Below are 18,961 nucleotides of genomic sequence, written 5' to 3'. Positions count from 1 at the left end.
GAAAAAGAGCTTGGGTTAGTGCACGACAGGCACTTACTTAGAGGGAAAGTACCAAATGATCCATGTGATATTTCAGGTGACTGGAGTTATGAGTAAGGAGCAGATTCTGCAAAGCAAGGTGACTGAGAAGATAGAACTGAAAGACTCTGACTCCGCATCTGACAGTGAAGAGGAGGAAGTTGTTATGCTTGATAAAGTTTAATTTTTGTAATTTAAATTCATTACAGGGAGGGAGGGGACATCGGACTGTAAATTACTCTGGTACCCAAAGTTTCATAAACATGAACTTTCATTCGTTGGGTTAAAAACTTTGCTTACTTTTAAAATCTTCATTGGTTGAGCTTTGTATTTGTAACTATCAATTTTCATCTTTAAAAGGGGTAATTATGCTTTTTATCATTAGGGATGTTTATCAATTTATCGTCCATAGTCTTATCCCGTAAGATCCCTAAAAATTATTATTAAAATTCATCATTGGTTAATTTGATTTTCTAATGGCAATTTGAGTGGGATTTTATGAAGTTTTCCAAAAGTCTAATTGAATGCCATTTTGTCATTAAATTGATTTTAGTTGAACCAAATAAACCAGCATTGTTCTTATTTTATGTAAATTACCTAAAGGGCTGTGAGTTCTTTTTATTAAAATTCATGTATTCATCCTGTAGAAAAACCATAATTACACAGAAATGTGCATTTTTTTCAGACTCAAAATGTCCCTGATGCAGAAGGCTACGACCAGCTTGGCCCCCAGGTTCCTGAAGGCTGCGACTGGCTGCTCCCAGCAGCAGATCAGAAACCTGAACCTGCTGGAATATCAGGCTAAAGGCTTGCTCCAGAACTATGGAGTTACAGTTCAGAAGTTTAAGGTACAATTTAAGTTTAATCTTAAGCTTCAGATAAGAAAAAATACTACCTACTTTATTTGATAGGACATATATTATATATCTAAAAATGTAGGTAGCTACTAACACCAGTGAGGCAGAGAAGATTGCATCCGACTTCCCCTGCTCAGAGTATGTCATCAAGGCGCAGGTAAAACATAATCTAAACAAGGATGTCAACATCCGTAAGTATCCAAAGCTGAAAATAAATCATTGTTGGACAATAGGACAAAGTGAGTTACCAAGAAAATGTTCAGTTGTCTTAAAAAAGAGAGAAAGAATAAAGATGAACTAAATATGTTGATATTTCAAATAATCATATTTACACAATTTACCCTTTAATATGCTGCTTATGGACACAATTCTACATGTTTAGGTATTAGCTGGTGGTAGAGGCAAAGGACACTTTGACAATGGTTTCAAGGGAGGTGTTCATCTTACCAAGGACCCTTCTAAGGTAAAATCCAAGTGTGACCACTAGAATCCGTTTCAGACTAAGCCGCCTTTTGTAAGCTTCTTTAAAAAAAAAAAGTATAGGTACAGTTTTTTACCCCTTTTTTATCAATTTAAAAAATGATTCTTTCTCTTTGTTTGTATGGCCTTAAGGACCTTCAAATCTTTGTATGTGTATTATCTGTAACTTGTTTTTTCGGCAATAAAAAAATTTCCAAAGTAGTAGGATGCCTGACTAATGAAAATTTGTTTATATTATCCATTTCAGGGCAAAAAATTTTTAATAGAATTTTAAAAACTAATCTTGTTTTGAATTGCTATTCTGCTGATACCTGTAAGCTACAGTTTCCATGAAACTAACTCTTGTTGTTCTGTGTGTCTAGATCTCCAATCTGTGTACCTCAATGATTGGCCACAAGTTGATCACCAAGCAGACCCCTCCCGAGGGTATCCCCGTCAGCAAGGTCATGGTGGCCGAGGCCATTGACATCACCAGGGAGACCTACTTCTGCATTCTTATGGACAGGTAACATATATTTATACCAATCTTAGCCTAGATGGCCTAGAAACACTGCGATGTTGTTTGCAATTTGTTAAATGTAGTGTTTATCTTTAGTTCACGTCCTGGATTCAGAGGCGTACAGAAGGGTGTAGGAGGTTGAATCCAACCCCCTACAACTTTCTAACCCCCCCCCCCCCCTTCTTAAAGGGTCCTTGCCCGTATAATAGCCGAGCTGGATGTAAAGTTAAAAAACTAAAATAAAAAAAACGTGGACAAGAGGGGGGGGGGGAAGTTTTGAAACATTTGCGTAAACAGTGAATAAAGGTTTTATCTTTGGACTGAGAGGAATGAGGATAGGTTATAAAAGATAAAATCATTCTTATATCATAATTTTTCCCAAGTTTTAAGATTTTTTGAATAGACCTTCAGGTCCGGGGGCTGCAGGCCTCCAGGTGTTCTCTGGACAGGTAAAAATAAGAATCAAATATTTTTTCAAGAGATAGAGGTCAACTTATTACAGAAAATATGCATCTTTTTTCTTCAAATATGTAAATAACATTTAGAAAGCAGCTTCTAAACCTGGAGGCATATTCAAAAAATCTTAAAACTTGGAAAAATTCATTATATAAGTATGATTTTATCTTTAAATAGAGTTGGCTCGATATAACTAATAATCTCACTATTGGCTAGTTTTCTATAAGTACATATCTATTTATCCATTTCAATTTTCCTCCCTCGCCATTACTATCTAAAAGAAAGAAGTAAATATTTAATATTTTAAATGATTTTTAAAAGATTTCTTCAATTATATTTTTTATTTACATAACCATCACCAAAGGGTTAAAAAGATTAAAATTTTAGTTTTAATATTTGAACACTACGGAAGTGTCGCCACAATCGAATTCTTTTAAAACAGAGTTTTCTTAGATTTTCTATATTATGAACGTATATTTTTTGTTTATTAAATCAAGATTAAATACTTCAATGTAATTCAAATATCAACATGGATTGAAAAACTATATTCATTCCATAAACAAATAGAATAGAGGTCTTATCGCTTTGGTCAATGAGAGTTTAATGAGGATTATTGGAGCACTATGAGTTTTAAACATTTATTCCTTGGAAAACCTGAACTCATTTATAGACATTTATTTCCTGTATAGATCTGACATGGATCTTGAAGCAATAAAGCAGGCTGTTTTGTAAATGTTAAAAATTGGAATAATCTATTAAATAAAAGTTAACGCAAATATACTTAGTAAATAACCTATCCTCTCAGTCCAAAGATAAAGCCTATATTCATTGTTTACTCAAATGTGTCAACCCCCCCCCCCCCCCATCTTATCCAATGTTGAATTATCTGTTATTATAGAGAGTATATGGGCCCTGTTATTGTTGCTAGCCCCGACGGTGGAGTTGACATTGAAGAGGTTGCTGAGAAAACACCTGAGAGAATTATGAAGCTTCCAGTTGATATCAAGACAGGTGACAGAACCGTGCTTAACAAGAAATGAATCCACTCGTCGTTGGGACGGTATTAATGGGTTCGAATCTCGGCTCAACACCGCATCATAACTCAAGACTTTAAAAATGATTCCTACTGCCTTGATGTCAGATGCGCGACATTAATATTATGTTATAGTAGGGAGAATGTCATGGTCCAAAAACAGGAGTAGTTTATTGCCATGTACAATTAGAACTTACTGACAACTGTTGTGCAATCAAAAAGTTGGGGTTTTTTTTGTGACATGATTGTTTTGTTAGGTGTAACTGACAAGATGGCAGTTGAGGTAGCTGAGTTCCTTGGATTCAAGGGTCCCCTTGTTGGCCAGTGTGCTGAACAGATCAAAAACCTGTACAAGGCTTTCCTGGAGGTCGACTGTGTCCAGCTGGAGGTCAACCCCCTCGCTGAGACTCCTCAGGGCATGGTAATAGTTTAAATGATTCTAGTGACTACACGATCCAATATCATATGCATCTAGGAGCACTTACAAGAGGGGGGGGGGGGGGGATTATGGACCCACCACCCTTAAAAAAGAAACATAAAAAATATTTTCTCTATCAATTGTAATATTTTCTAGGTTTATACCGCGGATGCCAAGTTGGGATTTGATGACAACGCCTCCTTCAGACAGAAGGCCATCTTTGACATGGAGGACACCACAGAGAGTGATCCCAGAGAGGTTGAGGCTGGCAAGTACAACCTCAACTATGTCCAGGTACAAACAATCCGTCGGAGAGTTCTTGGGTTCGAGTCTTGGAACACATTTCATCATACTAGAGACGCAAAAATAGTACCTACTGCCGATATGTCCGACATGTTACATTCATAGTTAAGAGTAGGGGGAATGCCTTGGCCCGTAAACTGGTGTAACTCATTTCCATACACAGTTAGGACTTCTAGACAAAGGTTTTGAGCTTTGAAAAAAGGATCGAGGGCATTGGTCTGTTTGCTAATTCTTGATATTTGTGCTTCTCTTCTTATGGATGTTGCCATCCTTGTTAGTTTAGTATGACTGTGCTACATATGAACATCATAATCCTCGTTTTAAGATGGACGGTAACATTGGCTGCCTTGTTAACGGAGCTGGTCTGGCCATGGCTACTATGGACATCATCCAGCTGTATGGTGGTGAGCCTGCTAACTTCTTGGACGTTGGTGGCAATGTCCAGGAAGATCAGGTATAATTTATTTAGGTCCTAAGAGGATAGTTTATGAAATGAATTAACACAAAATAAGGGGGGGGGGAAGTTCTGACACATTTGCGTAAACCTGGTGTATAGGCTTCATCTTTAGACTGAGAGGATAGGTTATTAGGGATAAAATCATACTTATATGATGAATTTCCCCCAGATTTAAGATTTTTTGGATAGGCCTCCAGGTTCCGGAGCTCCAGGCCTCCAGGTGGTCTCTCTACAGGTAAAAATGAAAAAAAAATTTTTTTTTTTAAGAGTTAGATGTCAGCTTATGAGACAAAATATGTATGTTTTTTCTTCAAATATGTGAATAACAATCAAAAAGAAGCATATTTTGTTTTATAAGTTAACCTCTAATTCTTCAAAAAAAAAATCTTATTTTTAATTTTTACCTGTACAGAGACCACCTGGAGGCCTGGAGCTCCGGAACCTGGAGGCCTATCCAAAAAAGCTTAAATCTGGGGGAAATTTATCATATAAGAATGATTTTATCCCAAATAACCTATCCTCTCAGTCCAAAGATAAAGCCTATACACCAGGTTTACGCAAATGTGTCAGAACTTCCCCCCCCCTTTTTTAAATACTTGTTTGATGCATCATAACTTTTAGACAATTTTGTATGAACCGTTAACACATAGAAAGTTCGAGTATTTCTCGCCCTGCTTTAAAAACATGTATCCTTTACTATCTATAATACATAGTGGAACTATGTCAGTCCGTCTGTCTGAAGTTTAGGATTTCGCAAATTAGTTTGCGCTTTTCACCTATTGGTCCTGTGGTGGTTTTAAGCCCTTTTCCCCGGAGGGGGGGGTACGGGCTTACTGGGACACCTCCCTCCCGAAACAATTGCTTAATTCCCATAAAAAAAATTAAAGAAGTAATTTTTTTAAAAATATTTTCAAATACATGAATTCATGAAACTCTTAAAATTATTATGCAATAATAAGGGTGAGAAAATGCTGATTCATATTCCAAAAAATAATTTTTGAATGTTTAATATTGAAAAGTTATTCTTAAATCCAATTTTAACCCTTTTCTAATATTTCAATGATTCTATGAATCAAAGTTTAAAAGAGGAAGGGCAGGTATCACACTTTTTAAAACCAAAACTAAAAGTCAAAGGAACTCAACAAAAAAAGAGTTATAGCACTGAAATTTGGCATGGCAGTTGCGTTAAAGTGGTATAGTGTATTTGTAGAATTGTAGAAACAGTGGCGGAACCGCCGGTCTTGCCGAAAACCACCGTTTTCTGTCGATTTTTTTTTGCCTTTTCTCGCCAAATCAAACAGTTAAAAATATATATAATGCTTAAATTAGAGAGGTAGGTGGGGGTATTTAATGTTAATGTTTCATAAAGGCAGAATTTCTCACATATACGATTTTTTTTTGGGGGGGTGGGGGGAATTAGATAAATCTATCTTCACGTCTATACATGGTATCATATACTTTCTTTATAACTTATAAATAAATAATAGCCTCTGATGAAAATTCTCATCTATTTCAAAAACTTTGTTTGTGTTGTTTTATATTTGTTGTGCATGAAGGCAAAACTTTGGAAAGATATGTTAGTAGCAATTTCTTCAGATTTTTCATTTGAACCCCTATTTTTTTATGAGTTAGTTATATGTAATACTATGGGGTTATATAGGGAAAAGGGGGGAGGGTATGTCAACCTTTTAAAATTTTAGGTTTTTCCAGGGGCGATTTGTCTAGTGAAGGTGGAAGTATCCTCCCCCCAAACAGTTATAACGTATAAACCTTCACTATAAAGGAGAACCATGTCGGTCAAGTGGTTAGCGAGATCTTAAGCTACAGAAAGACCGACATCCTGTTACTTGAATATAAGGATATAATAAATACGAGTTTTATTTCAATACTACTATTTTTTGACAATTAAATAACTATTTTACTCCCGAGACTGTGCTTCTAAAAGATTTTAAAAATGGTACAAATTGGGTTTAAAATCTAGCTGGGAAACTGTTAAGCAATCTTTCTTTGTTTCAGCTGAAAGGTTGATAACATCAAATGGTTATTTTCTTTCTGCAAAATCTCTACCTTGTTTCAATTTTAATACCTCAGATCATTAAAACTTTAAATTAAAAAGTTACTGCTTCAAAAACTTGTACTTCTCAAAACCTACAGTTTGATAGCTAATTAATGTGCCATTAAAAAGGTAATGGTGGGGACATTTGTCACTTTATATAATGTATCATACAACTTTAAGTTATTTAACCCATTAAATTTGAAGCATGATAACTGCTTTAATTCGGCTGAAAGTAGTTCTATGCTGTTGTGATTCCGTTTCTTTACAACAGTTTCAGATATTTTATCAAATTAAAGCAACGACAACAAAGTTCACTTGCTTTTTGGCAATATCTTTTAGAATTAGTTTTAACAGTGGAACATCCGCCCCCTCTCCTCAACCAAATATTTATGTGATATTTTGATTCAGACAGATATTTTACTTAACATTTTATGATTCTTGATACTATATATTTTCTCCAGGTAAAAGAGGCTTTCCGTATCATCACTGAGGACGACAAGGTGAAGGCTGTTCTTGTGAATGTGTTTGGTGGTATTGTCAACTGTGCCACCATTGCCAATGGAATTGTCAATGCCTGCAAGAGCATCGACTTGAAGGTAAGCCTTGAAACAAAAAAGTTTAAGGTGTTTTCCATCATGAATAAGGTATAGCCACCAACAAACGAAATCAATCTAAAATAATATTTTGGGGACAGATAAATGGTCGTCTCTACTAAGAAGCATTGCCCCCCAAAAAGTCGCTGAAATTACCTAACATTATTTCGAATTGATTTAATGGTTGTTGCAGCTGGGTTATTCTTTAATTGCCCAGAGAGCCAAACACAGATCGCTCTCCCCTCATTTTGAAATGAAATTAAAAAGGTTTTTTTTTTCGTTTGTTACTGGTTTAGGTTAGGTTATATTGGGTATAGGACAGACCCCTGGGGTAAGGAAGTATGGGGACTGCTGCTGAGGTTAGGCAAAGAAAGAAAACTACCTCACTCCCCATATTTTCAATTTATTTCAAATAAAATAAGGGAAAACACCGATTTCTCAAATATCAAGATTTTTAGCTTTTCTTTCTTGATAATGAATTAAAGCCAAGGTCAAGTCATAGGGTCAAGGTACACAATTTTTTCGATGAATGGATTGGAAGTTGAATACCTACTAGATGTAAAAACTTAAATTCAAATACAACATACGAATTTTTTGTAATCTATCTTAACAGACAGAAAGAGTTAGTAAAACTATGCATTATAGAATACATTTGCTCTTTGATATAAATATAAATATGTTTTTTTTTAATGTTGGGTCGGATTCGGATTCTTACAATAATCCACCCAAAAAAGCGGATTGTGGACTCGGATTGCTAGCCCTAGTTTTTTTATTGATTTCTCCATTTGTGAATATTTACAATGACATGGTCCATGTTTAATTTTCCTTCTGGTTAAAATGAGGAAAAATCTCACTTTACCAAATTTAAATTAACTTTGTGAAAAACAAAATTTCCATACAATTTCAAATTCTTGGTTAGTACTTTGTGATGGTTACAATAAGGAAAACAAGGATGATAACATCCATAAAAGCGAAAATCTGAAACGTTAGGACAAATGAACATTAGCACTTGAGTAGAGTGTCAGAACTGAATAATCAGAATATAAATGTATTACAGTCGAACGAAACAAAATTGTAAGTAGATCTGTTGAAAAACTGCTTAAATATAGGATATTGTTTAAGGGCATACTTACATTTTGAGAACTTGATTATAGAGATGCTTTGCTTATAACAATGTACTTTGTTGTACTTGGAATACCTAAGTATTCCAAAAATCAGACCAATCGGATAATTTTATTACATAAAAGGGGGGGGGGGGGTTAAAATGTTGTGACTATTGCCATGCCATTCCAGCAATTTTATTTTGGGCGCTACTCCCTTAGTTTTAGAGATAATTGAATAAAATCTTTTATGTTGTGTCACTAATTACCCCAAGTTTTGGTATCCTTGGAAAATCGAAACATAATTTTTGGGCTTAGGAAATTTTTCAACAAAAAAATTATATTTTTTTTTAGAATGTATGTACAATGTATATGAATGTTGCTGGATTTGCAATGCAAATATTCTTTTATTTTTAGGTATAGTGCAGTTTCTACACTTATATACTCCACAGTGATCCAAAATAATTTATTTTGGGGTTACTTTGATATTCAATTTATTTTGTAGAATGTAGTGGGTTTTGTTTATATTATTGATATAAAAGAGCTGTAATAGCTATCTATCGCATCGTGTTAAACCAGTTTGTTAGCCAATACCGGCCGAAGGCCCAGCATTATTAAGATATTTGTGTAAAATTTCTGTAATACGATGCTACATATCTTTTTGGAGACTTCTGTTTTGCAGGTCCAAAGTGGTATACAAATGATGAGAAAGAATTTTTAAAAAATAATTTGCCGAAGAAGTGCATAAAAAATTATTTAAAATTCTTATGTTATAGCTCATTAAATTGCAATTCATAAACATTAAATTTCCTGTATTTTTTCCTTAATTTATTAAAGGATAGGGTGAATTTGTTAAAATATCCCAAATATATAAAAAAAATTCTAAGAGGATAATACCAATATCCCAAGATAGCCCATAGTGAGGAATATCCTGTGAAAAATTCATGGTTATCACCAACCCTACGAATGTGTAAGGAATTACAAGTTTGCCAGGGCAACAGAGATAAATTAAAATAGAAGATCTTGTTTCTGAAATTTTGTTCAACCCAAAGAATAGACGCTTATTTTTCAAAGAAAGGGGACAATGGGCTGTTTATTACACTATTCCTCAAAGTTTTATAATAACGTTTTCTTTTTCGTTGGCTTTAAGTTTACAACTTTTGGGACTTGCTGAATTATGATCGGTTGGTTTATTAAGGTGAGTGTTTCAATCTCTTAATTTTAATCTACAGAAGGGGTAATTATGAGTGTCATCATTGGGGATGTACATACATTTATCGGCCACTATTTCATCCCTTTTGGTCCATACCTATTTTTAGTAGCGAAGCTACTCTATAATTCACTTTGTCCGTCCGTCAGTCAGTCAGTCAGTCCGTCAGTCCGTAACGCTATGGGGGAAATGGGATTTACTCAGCTCCTATAAAAGATAGAATTCTGAAATTTTTTGACAACATTCCCATCATTAAGGAGCACAATTAACCTTAAAACATCACTGGCGGTCGGACGGCTTTTTAGCAGGTTTTAGGCTATTTTTAGATTTTCCACATTTTCCCCCATATCTTTGGTGTTTATGGTCCGATTTTCAAAATTCTTTCAGTTAAAGATATCAAAATTAAATTTTCCGTCGTTTGGAGAAAACAACAATAACGGTCAGACTGCCTTTTTGCAGGTTTTTAGCTATTTTTACATTTTCCACCATATCTTTGGTGTTTATGAACCGATTTTCAAAATTTTTTCAGTTAAAGATATCAAAATCAAATTTCCCGTCGTTTGAAGAAAACAACTATGAAGGTCAGACTGCCTGTTTGCAGGTTTTTGGCTATTTTATATTTTTTTACATTTTCCCCCATATCTTTGGTGTTTTTAGACCAATTTTCAAATTTTTTTCAGTTAAAGATGTTAAAATTAAATTTCCCGTCGTTTAAAGAAAACAACAATAATGGTCAGACTGCCTTTTTGCAGGGTTTTGGCTATTTTTAAATTATTTACATTTTTCCCCATATCTTTGGTGTTTAGGATCCGATTTTCAAAATATCTGTTTTAGATATCAAAATTACATTTCCCGTTGTTTGAAGAAAACAACCATGACGGTCATTCCCATCCACGAAATTTTGTGCTTCGCTACTTATGGATGTTGTCATCCTTGTTACACTTAATAATCAGATGTTGAGTCTGTTCAAAGTCCAATCCTACCTTCCCCACAACATCAAAAGTAATGGTTAGCTAAGAAATTATTTTGTTAGCTTTTTAGGTCGGATTAGGTTAAGTTTGATAAGAGTTCCTCAGGATTTGTTTAGAACTAAAGGTCATTTTATTTTGGGTAAAGTTCTATTTGGTCTTAGGTAGCCCCTCAGGGTTAGCAAAAGCACCTTTATTTCTAACAGTTTTCTATGTTCATTTAACTTTGTGTAAGAGAATCCAAAATGCGTAGATTTTCATATAAAAGTTTGTTTGCATTTCCGACACAGTGCTTTGGCTAGCTTCAGGGAGGGAGGGGGCATTAGAATGTAAATTACACTGGTATCCATAGTTTTATAACTACAGCATCTTATTCGTTGCCTCTAAAACTTTTTTTTTATTTAATTGGTTGGTTCCAGACTTTTTAATCATTAAACCTACAGAAGAGATAATTTTGTATATCATTATTGGGAATATACAATAATTAATCTAATGTTCACAGTCTTATCCCTTAAGATCCCTGGCTAGCTCAGGGTGCATTTTTAATTACACATTATCTTGTTTTTATATCTGATAAAAATGAGGATAGAACTATTCTAGAGACCTTGTAAATAGGTCGGAACCATATCATGTAGTTTTCAGGATTCCTATTGTAGTAATAAAAGTATGGTTGGCAATCCGTCTAATTTTTGGACCGGATTCGGATACTTACCTTTCTTGGCGGTGTAGGTGGGGAGAGATGGGGGGTGGGGATCTATAAAGAGGAAGGGGGGGGGGGTTGAAAGAAAAGACTCAAGACGGCGGATTCCGGATTCGGATTGCCAACCCTAAATAAAAGATACTCTAAAAATTGGTAATTATTCTGTTTAAGACCTAAAATATTAACATATTGAGGAAATATTTTATTTAGATATTCACTTAAAATCAAAAGCTATTTAATGATATCTGACATTATCTGATATTTAATATTAACAAAGCAAATTTCATTTCCTTACTAGACAAAAAGGAACTGACGTCCCACAATATTTATAGCATATTGGACTTGGAATCAGAGACATAGATTATATTCTGAAATAAATGAATGAATATATATTTTCGAATCTACATTTAATAAGATTACAATTTTATAAAAATTTATAAATCGTGTTTGTTAACTTTGAGTACTGTCCAGTCCAATGTGCCCTCACTCTTAGCAAAGTTAGGTTTTCTTTTGCTGGTTAAAGTTTTATTTTTGAGCAACAAGCAATCTCTGTGTTTGAAGGGGTAGGAGGGGCTAGAAAAATAGACTAAAACTATCATAGGAGCTATGTGAAGCTTACCCAAAATAGAGAATCCAAACAACAACAGCTGCAGACAAAAAAACCTTACTAATTTATATAATAGTATTCTACTTTGTCTAATAATTACTAAAACTTAAAATTTTTTCAGGTACCACTTGTTGTGAGGTTGGAGGGAACCAATGTGGACAACGCCAAGAAGATTGTTGCCGAGTCAGGACTCAAGATCATCTCCGCCAACGACCTGGACGATGCCGCCAGAAAGGCCGTCAGCATGCTCAACTAAGTGCTCATCAGGGAGGGAAGGGACATTGGACTATAAATTACACTGGTTCCCAATGTTATATAGCCATTTTATCGTATTTCTTTGCTCAAAAACCTTGGGCACTTAAAATGAATTTTGATTAAACTAATTTAAATCTTGTTTATCTTCATTTGGGATGTGTTTTAATTTATTGTCCAATGTCCTATCATTTAAGATCCCTGCCTACTGCGTCATCACTATCTTACCAGTCTAAAATATCCTATCCTTCCGCGTGTCTTCAATACATATCTGGACCTGATAACCAGTGATTTCTATTTAATGGCCAAATTTATAATTCATGTGATATTGGTTTTCTGGAGTTTTGTGTCTTGTTACCTACCTACCTTTTTATTTAAAACTATATTACATCTTTATTGATTTACTAAAATTCCAGAAAACATAACTTTATACCGTCACAAATGTATTTTTTATGCAATTTTTATACCTAAAATGTTCCCAATCAATACTGATGAAATTTTGATACTAAAGCATTTATTAAAATATTCCTGGATATTTTTATAGTAAAAGCATTTATTTGACCAGCTTTGCATTTGATACATTTTACAATGTTCCTAAACTTTTGATATCAACAAATGTGATTAAAAGTATTTTGTTATAAAACTGTTTATAAAAATCAATAATAATTGTTAATCTTTTATTGCAAGTGTTACATTTATTAAAAAGCAGCTCGAATTAAAATATTAGTCATTTTTAAATAGTTTTAATTTATTTTTCAGGTGAAAATGTTTTTTAATATGCATAGAGTTGTCTCCTGCTTGGGGTGTGGCAGGCAAAGATCTTAGTTTTGTCGGATCTGGTGCAGTTCACAGTAAAATAGTGCTGAGATCGATTATCTTCAGAAATTATATAAAGGGGGGGGGGGGGGGGGGGTATGCAACAATCTTGTAATCAGTGATTAGATGGCACTTAGAATTCGAATTTCCATCTGAAATTTTGCATGAATAATCTTTGGTAGGTCTATTTTCCCTAAATCGAAAAAAAGGTGGAAAAATAACGGTTAACGGCTGGCGGCTCAGCCGTTTTGCCAATTTTTGGCCATCTATAGATTAGTCACAAAACCTATCTCTACATAATACTTTTTGCTGCTCCAAAACGTTATAAAAAGGTTCTAGCCAGTAGCTGTTGGTACTAGAAATTAAAATATATTTATGCTATCCTTTAACACGAATTAAACCAAAAATATGTTTAAAAAGTTGATTCCTACGTAATTAATGATAAATTTGCCCTGAAAATAGGCAAAAACGGCTAAACGGCTGAGCCGCCAGCCGTTACTTTCCAACTTTTTGTTCGATTTAGGGAAAATAGACAAATCAAGGATTACTCATTACTCGAAACTGCCATTTACTCATTGATTACTTGTATTCTGGGTACTAAAGAAGTAATTCTTTTTATCGTCCGTTGTCATATCTCTGTGAAAATACAGTCCAAAAAAGTAATGTATATATACCTATTGAAGGAAATCCTATCCTGAGATGAAAGACCTATAGACAGATATCCTTCCTCTTTTACATAGATATATAAGGATATATTAATCAGAGCATATAAATGAAAACAATGATCTTATATCTAATCAGAGTGCTAGCAGCAAAACAATTTCCACCTATCTACAAGGAACAGTTAATTTAATTAAACAAGGATGACAGCTTCCATAAAAACGAAGGATAACATATTAAAAGGTCTGACAAACTAATATAAACGTATTCAACATTATTTAGAAAACCTAACAAAAACTCGTAGTTATTTATCCCGAAATTACTTCAATTTAGGATGTTAAATGTGGAACAATATTATTTTTAAGACATAGATATGCTTCTTTTATTATTATGTCTAATGACCCAATAATCAAGTTAATTGGTTATGACTCTTTGATTAAAATATTGTAAAAAAGCTAATAGGCATTATGCTTAAAATGGACGTACAGACCGGGTTAACGGTAAGAGCTGTTACGGACAGATCCTTATTATAGAAAATCTATGCTTTTAACAAGTCCCCATTCTCAACACATTACAAAATATTTACTAGATCTCCTAAGAATTTAAATTGGTTTTCTAGAATTTTTATACAAAATTCCTTCCTATGTTTTAACTCGAAAATAAACATTAAATTAAAATATTTAAACTGTTGAAAACTTTGCTTGTAATTTTCACCAACGGCTACGCCCATAGGGGCCCCTCGGAAAGTCGCATGAAGGAAAGGGGGGGGGGGGAGTGGAATCTACGTTTTCAATTTTAGTCTTTAAAGAAAAAAGTACCGAAAAGAATTGTTTTGGGGGGTTATTAATTCAGGTTCCCAAAGTTTTATAACAATTTTATATTAATCGTCTGCTCACAAAAATTATAGACACTTTGATTGAATATTGCTTGGGTGTTTCAAAACTAGTAGTCTGAAACTTTCAAGCAATAATTTTAATCTATAGAAGGGATAATCTTGTAAATTTTCATTGGGGATGTATTTCAATTTATTGTCTTATCCCTTCAGATCCCTGGATAAGCTGCAGTTTACACAAACCTATTTTAATTGGTGTACCATCGACTCCACAAAAAAGTCAGAACTGCTAAAAAGTTTCATATTCGTGGAAGTGAAAATAGCAATGAATATTAATAAGTAATAACCATATGGGTTGTTGATTTAAGTGTTGTGAAGGCTAGGAGACAGTTTGTGCTGTTGTAATAATTTGTCGTGTCGGTTGTTTTTGCGGAAACGATTATACACCGCTCATTCAACCATTTATTATGTAATACAGACAGTCAAAACTTGATTTTAGTACTATGTAGATTTTTTTTGCACTTTAAACAAATACTTATTAGGCCATTTTTTTACCATAACCGAAATATTTAGGATATTTCTAATATTATCTGGTTAATCGAGTTAATATATATGCAGGGAGGATGGGATATTGGACTAAAAATTATCAGGTATAAGGTATAACCAACAAGCGAAATAAATATAAAATAATATTTGGGGGGCAAATGGAGAGGTCGTCAATTTTACGATAAGTTGCCCCCAACGACAGCTGAAAAACACGTATAGGTTTCGTGATTTTTTTCCGAATTAATATCATTGTTGGTATAAGCTGATAAATTATACTCTTGCTTAAAGTTTTTTGAACACGTCCTCTCATTTGTTGGATGGTTCAAACTTCAAACTAACAGTGTCCAAACTATAATTTTAATCTACAGTAAGGGAAATTTAGTTTAGTTTTATTAACCAACTTTTACTTTATTACCTATCACAATTGTATAAATTAAGATTTTACTCAAATATTGCATCACAATTTTTATTTTATTTTTTTATTATAAATAACAAAATTTCGTTTAAAAGCGGAGCTTTTCTACATTTAGTGTCGGTTTGTCCGTCTGTCCGTAACGTATATCCCCCATAGTTAATTTAGGCCTGTTAGAACTGTCCTATTAATTTTTAACTTAGTCTTGATGACAACAATTAAGGTACATCTTAAAGCGTAGCAATTCTACAAATATTACCAGAAGGTCCGTATGTGCATTTAATACATAATGATTTTTTTAAACCCATTGATATTTGTAATATAATACCTAGGTATTATATAACTATTGTTTTTTGATATATTATGATTAGGAACCATGGTACATGCGAAGTATTTCTATAATTAAGTTCTAAGACACAAGAAGCATTTATGTAATTTTGGGATAGATTTAAAGGAATTTTTGTTATAACATCTAATAATAATAAATATTAAAAGCATTAATTCTCCATATTTGTTAGGTAATGTTCGTATGTTTATCCGTCTGATTTTTTTTAGCTTCGCTTTAATGGATGATGTCATTCTTGTTATGCTTTTAAAAATGAAAACCTATGTTTTTAGACACACAGGATAAGTTTACAGCGCCCGTATTACTGGCCAAAATAAAAGAGACTCTAATCACAATTATTAAAAGGGGGGGGGGGGGGGCGAAAGTGACACTTTTTGAAACCAAAACTAAAAGTCAAAGGAACTCAACTAAAAAAAGAGTTACAGGTCTGACATTTTGCATGGCAGTTGCTTTATAGGGGTACAATATGGAACTGTGAAGAAACGGCGGCGCAACCGAAAAGCCGAGAAAAGGCAAAACAAAATTTTTTAGTTGAGTTCCTTTGTTGACTTTTAGTTTTGGTTACAAAAAGTGTCACTTTCGTCCCCCCCCCCCCCTTTATCACAAGCTCTAGGGAGGGGACTTTGGTCTGTTAATTTCACTGGTACCCAAAGTTTAATTACCACTTTAGGTATCTTATTCGTTGGATAAGAAACTATGGGTACTTTTATTGAATTTTTCTTGGCTAGTTCAATTCTAGTAATATTTAAACATTCCAACCAATAATCCTGTTTGTTATCATTCGGGATGTATTTCAATCTATAATTCATTGTCTTATCCCTTAGGATCCATGCATAAGCTCACATTGTCACAACAGTTTCATAAGCAGGCGGGGGAAAAAGAACATTTTCAACAGTTCTTTCCTCATTCACGTTTGGAGGGAATATAGTAAGTTCATGGTTGGTTTGTTTCATGTTCTCTATAGCTTGCTCATAGCTGGGGGGAGGTAGTTCTTTTTTAGTCATTCTAAACATCGTAGTTACCAATGATGAAATACTTAAACTTGTATTCTGACGTACTTCTGATTCAGTAATGGTTGAATTACGGGTTAAATTTGATTTGCATTTAGTAATGCACGCCTGAAATAGAAAGAATACGTAGTATAAAACAAGGATGATAATATCCATAAAAGCGAAGCTCTGAAACGGTAGGACAAACAAACTTTAACACGTGCAAAACTACTTAAATACAGGATACTATCTAAGACCGATCCTAATTACAGGAAAGCTTCAGTTTAAAAAAAGTTTATATGTAATAGGTACTTTAGTTTTGGTGTGTGAATAGGGTATTTTCTGAGAAAAACATATTTCTTTTTAAAATTATGTAATCCAGATCAGTAACGATATAAAACGATGGTTTAATTGATGTATAGAGTAGATGTGCATTGGTGATATGAATCACTAAAATCAGTATTGTATCTTATCTAGCAGTAGAGAAAAACACGTTTTACTTTTAGACATTCAATGCCATTTAGCAGAATACTTTTAGACTGACGGACTAATTAAATTATAGAGTAGTAACTTATCAGTCAGAAGGATCTTCACAAAAAAATCAGCCGTTTATTTAGAGTAGTCCAATAGATAAAACAACTATATAAAGAACAGTTTAGCCGAAGAGGGATCGGCACTAACACTTATAGAGTAGCTTCACTACAATCCTCAAACCTGTATAAGCCAACAGTTGACCATAAAGAATGGTATCCAACAGCTGAAGACAAGTCCAATATAGTTCATATATGTGAGGGTGCCAGCAGCCGCTGGTATTATCATCAATAGCACCGCAGATATCACTATAGCACTAATGTTCCAGAACAATATCTCGGAACCGAATATAAACATGAATATGAGATGGTGGGTGAAACCAAGGAAAATTCCACATGTAAGATGGCTAAACTCCGTAGTCCATAGGAATTGTAAACTTAAACAGACTATGGTCTCAAAGCCAGCGATTACTATTAGTAATCCAACTTTTCTAGGCACCGACGGACAAATGCCTGAAAACGTCATGCTGCCATAAAAATCATTCATAAGTTTATTTTACTCTCAGACTACTGCGCAATATTGTTACACCTCACTGTGGAAAAGTCGTGCCTCAACTGAGCGCTAAAATCAAGTTTTGCGATGGTTGCATCTTTAGTAGAAAGTTAAACATAACTAGAATGATGATAATCTATTATCAGGGTCGAAATTCTGTGTTATATAAATTATAAATAATCTATAAGTGAAATTTTTCATAATGTTCAATATACATAATAAAATAATGTACTATAATATTATTTGATTAGAATCTATTTTATAAAAGTGTACAAAAGAATGACAGGCTTCTGCGCACTCTAATTATATTTATCTATTTTATCCTACTAGATGCGCAGTGCTTAGTAGTAAGTGCATGTAAATCCCCCTGCAAATACATATATTTTTATTATTTCAATGAATTACGCAAATTTTTCTTAGCAAGTTAAAGTCAATTTGTTGCAGGGATAAGACAAAGGCCGATATATTGATGATACACAAAATTACTCTTACTGTAGGTCACAATTATTGGTTGAAATGTTTGGACATTCAACTTAATGAACCAACCAATAAAAATTCAATTAAAGTCCACGAGCCAACTAATAAAAAAATATAATTATAAATCTTTGGTTACTAGTGTAATAAAGAGCCCAATGTTCCTTCCCTCCCTGATTTATTAAAAGCGCTGCTACTTTTCAATTTTCTTTTTCGTCTGATTGTTACTTTTTTGTCAAACCTGCTTTTAGAAGCATATTTTTAAACATTTTGGGATTAGGGAAGGTTCGTTTTGTCATTCTGGTGCCTATTACCTACCCTTGGCAGTATCCCATCACTTCCACCGTTAGTTGATAAATATCCGAAATTATAATAAATACGATTACCCCTACTGTAGATTGAAATTATAGGTTGAAAGTTTGGAAATTACTAGTTCTGAACCATTTAATAAAAAGTATATAAAAGTATCCAAAGTTTTTGATACGTTGACTAAGATATCGCAATTATAAGACTTTGAGTACCTGTGGAACTTACAGTTTAATGTTTTCATTTTTATTTGCTATTAGTTTTGCAAACTAAAACTATTAGAGAATATCACAATATGCTGAAGGGATAGCACACCCTTGGACTTCCATTAAAGCATAGACAAATAACAGCTTTCCGCGGATATTAAATAAAAAATTATAAGGAAAGTAACAAAACAGGAATCAATATAATGATTCTTATTTTATTTTCGTAAAAAAAGTTTCTAAATTTTATACAATACATGATTTTTTATTATGGCTTATGTCCGATT

At 33.6% G+C, this 18,961-nt stretch overlaps 4 protein-coding genes across 17 annotated transcripts in view; 3 read left to right on the top strand and 1 right to left on the bottom strand.

The window, feature by feature from the left end:
• Nucleotides 1-711, top strand: part of Rrp45 (exosome complex component Rrp45) — a 350,250-nt gene extending 349,539 nt beyond the window's left edge. For 2 of the 10 annotated variants that reach the window (XM_080162368.1, XM_080162370.1), the window contains exon 13: nucleotides 77-711. In XM_080162368.1, the coding sequence (XP_080018494.1) occupies nucleotides 77-202 (126 nt within the window). In that variant the 3' untranslated portion in view covers nucleotides 203-711. The remainder of the gene's footprint in view (nucleotides 1-76) is intronic. The other 8 variants (XR_013880064.1, XR_013880065.1, XR_013880063.1 and 5 more) reach the window with 8 other exon arrangements.
• ScsbetaG (Succinyl-coenzyme A synthetase beta subunit, GDP-forming) lies at nucleotides 384-12,766 on the top strand. Its single transcript, XM_080162366.1, has 10 exons — nucleotides 384-866; nucleotides 958-1,032; nucleotides 1,258-1,338; nucleotides 1,718-1,860; nucleotides 3,209-3,321; nucleotides 3,601-3,764; nucleotides 3,918-4,055; nucleotides 4,390-4,518; nucleotides 7,039-7,173; nucleotides 11,877-12,766. Exons 1-10 carry the CDS (start codon nucleotides 687-689, stop codon nucleotides 12,009-12,011), a joined length of 1,293 nt encoding a protein of 430 aa, XP_080018492.1. The 5' UTR covers nucleotides 384-686; the 3' UTR covers nucleotides 12,012-12,766.
• Nucleotides 12,767-12,770: 4 nt separating this feature from the next.
• Nucleotides 12,771-18,961, top strand: part of CLS (cardiolipin synthase) — a 38,115-nt gene continuing 31,924 nt past the window's right edge. For all 5 annotated transcript variants that reach the window (XR_013880069.1, XR_013880068.1, XR_013880067.1 and 2 more), the window contains exons 1-2: nucleotides 12,771-12,819; nucleotides 13,625-13,661. Coding sequence is in view for 1 of the 5 variants with exons in the window: in XM_080162371.1 (XP_080018497.1) it covers nucleotides 12,773-12,819; nucleotides 13,625-13,661 (84 nt within the window). In the remaining 4 variants the exon portion in view is untranslated. The remainder of the gene's footprint in view (nucleotides 12,820-13,624; nucleotides 13,662-18,961) is intronic.
• Nucleotides 15,235-17,820, bottom strand: LOC145319968 (uncharacterized). The gene is made up of 2 exons (XM_080162381.1): nucleotides 17,323-17,820; nucleotides 15,235-16,737 (listed from the first exon to the last, which is right to left on the bottom strand). The coding sequence occupies exons 1-2, from the start codon at nucleotides 17,683-17,685 to the stop codon at nucleotides 16,459-16,461; spliced, it is 642 nt and encodes a 213-aa protein (XP_080018507.1). The 5' UTR covers nucleotides 17,686-17,820; the 3' UTR covers nucleotides 15,235-16,458.

Source organism: Acartia tonsa, chromosome 5 (assembly GCF_053477335.1).
Source record: "Acartia tonsa isolate MP-2025a chromosome 5, ASM5347733v1, whole genome shotgun sequence".
Classification (NCBI taxonomy): domain Eukaryota; kingdom Metazoa; phylum Arthropoda; class Copepoda; order Calanoida; family Acartiidae; genus Acartia; species Acartia tonsa.
The sequence above is the reverse complement of the archived record's forward strand: the minus strand, read 5'-3'. Positions and strand labels throughout refer to the sequence as shown.

Excerpts from the sequence above, each read along its gene's own strand:
- ScsbetaG (XM_080162366.1), top strand. The coding sequence starts at position 687 with ATGTGCATTTTTTTCAGACTCAAAATGTCCCTGATGCAGAAGGCTACG. Across the intron at positions 867-957 it reads TTACAGTTCAGAAGTTTAAG|GTAGCTACTAACACCAGTGA; the intron begins GTACAATTTAAG and ends CTAAAAATGTAG. Across the intron at positions 1,033-1,257 it reads AGTATGTCATCAAGGCGCAG|GTATTAGCTGGTGGTAGAGG; the intron begins GTAAAACATAAT and ends CTACATGTTTAG.
- LOC145319968 (XM_080162381.1), bottom strand. The coding sequence starts at position 17,685 with ATGAATGATTTTTATGGCAGCATGACGTTTTCAGGCATTTGTCCGTCG. Across the intron at positions 16,738-17,322 it reads TCAACTGTTGGCTTATACAG|GCGTGCATTACTAAATGCAA; the intron begins GTTTGAGGATTG and ends TTTCTATTTCAG.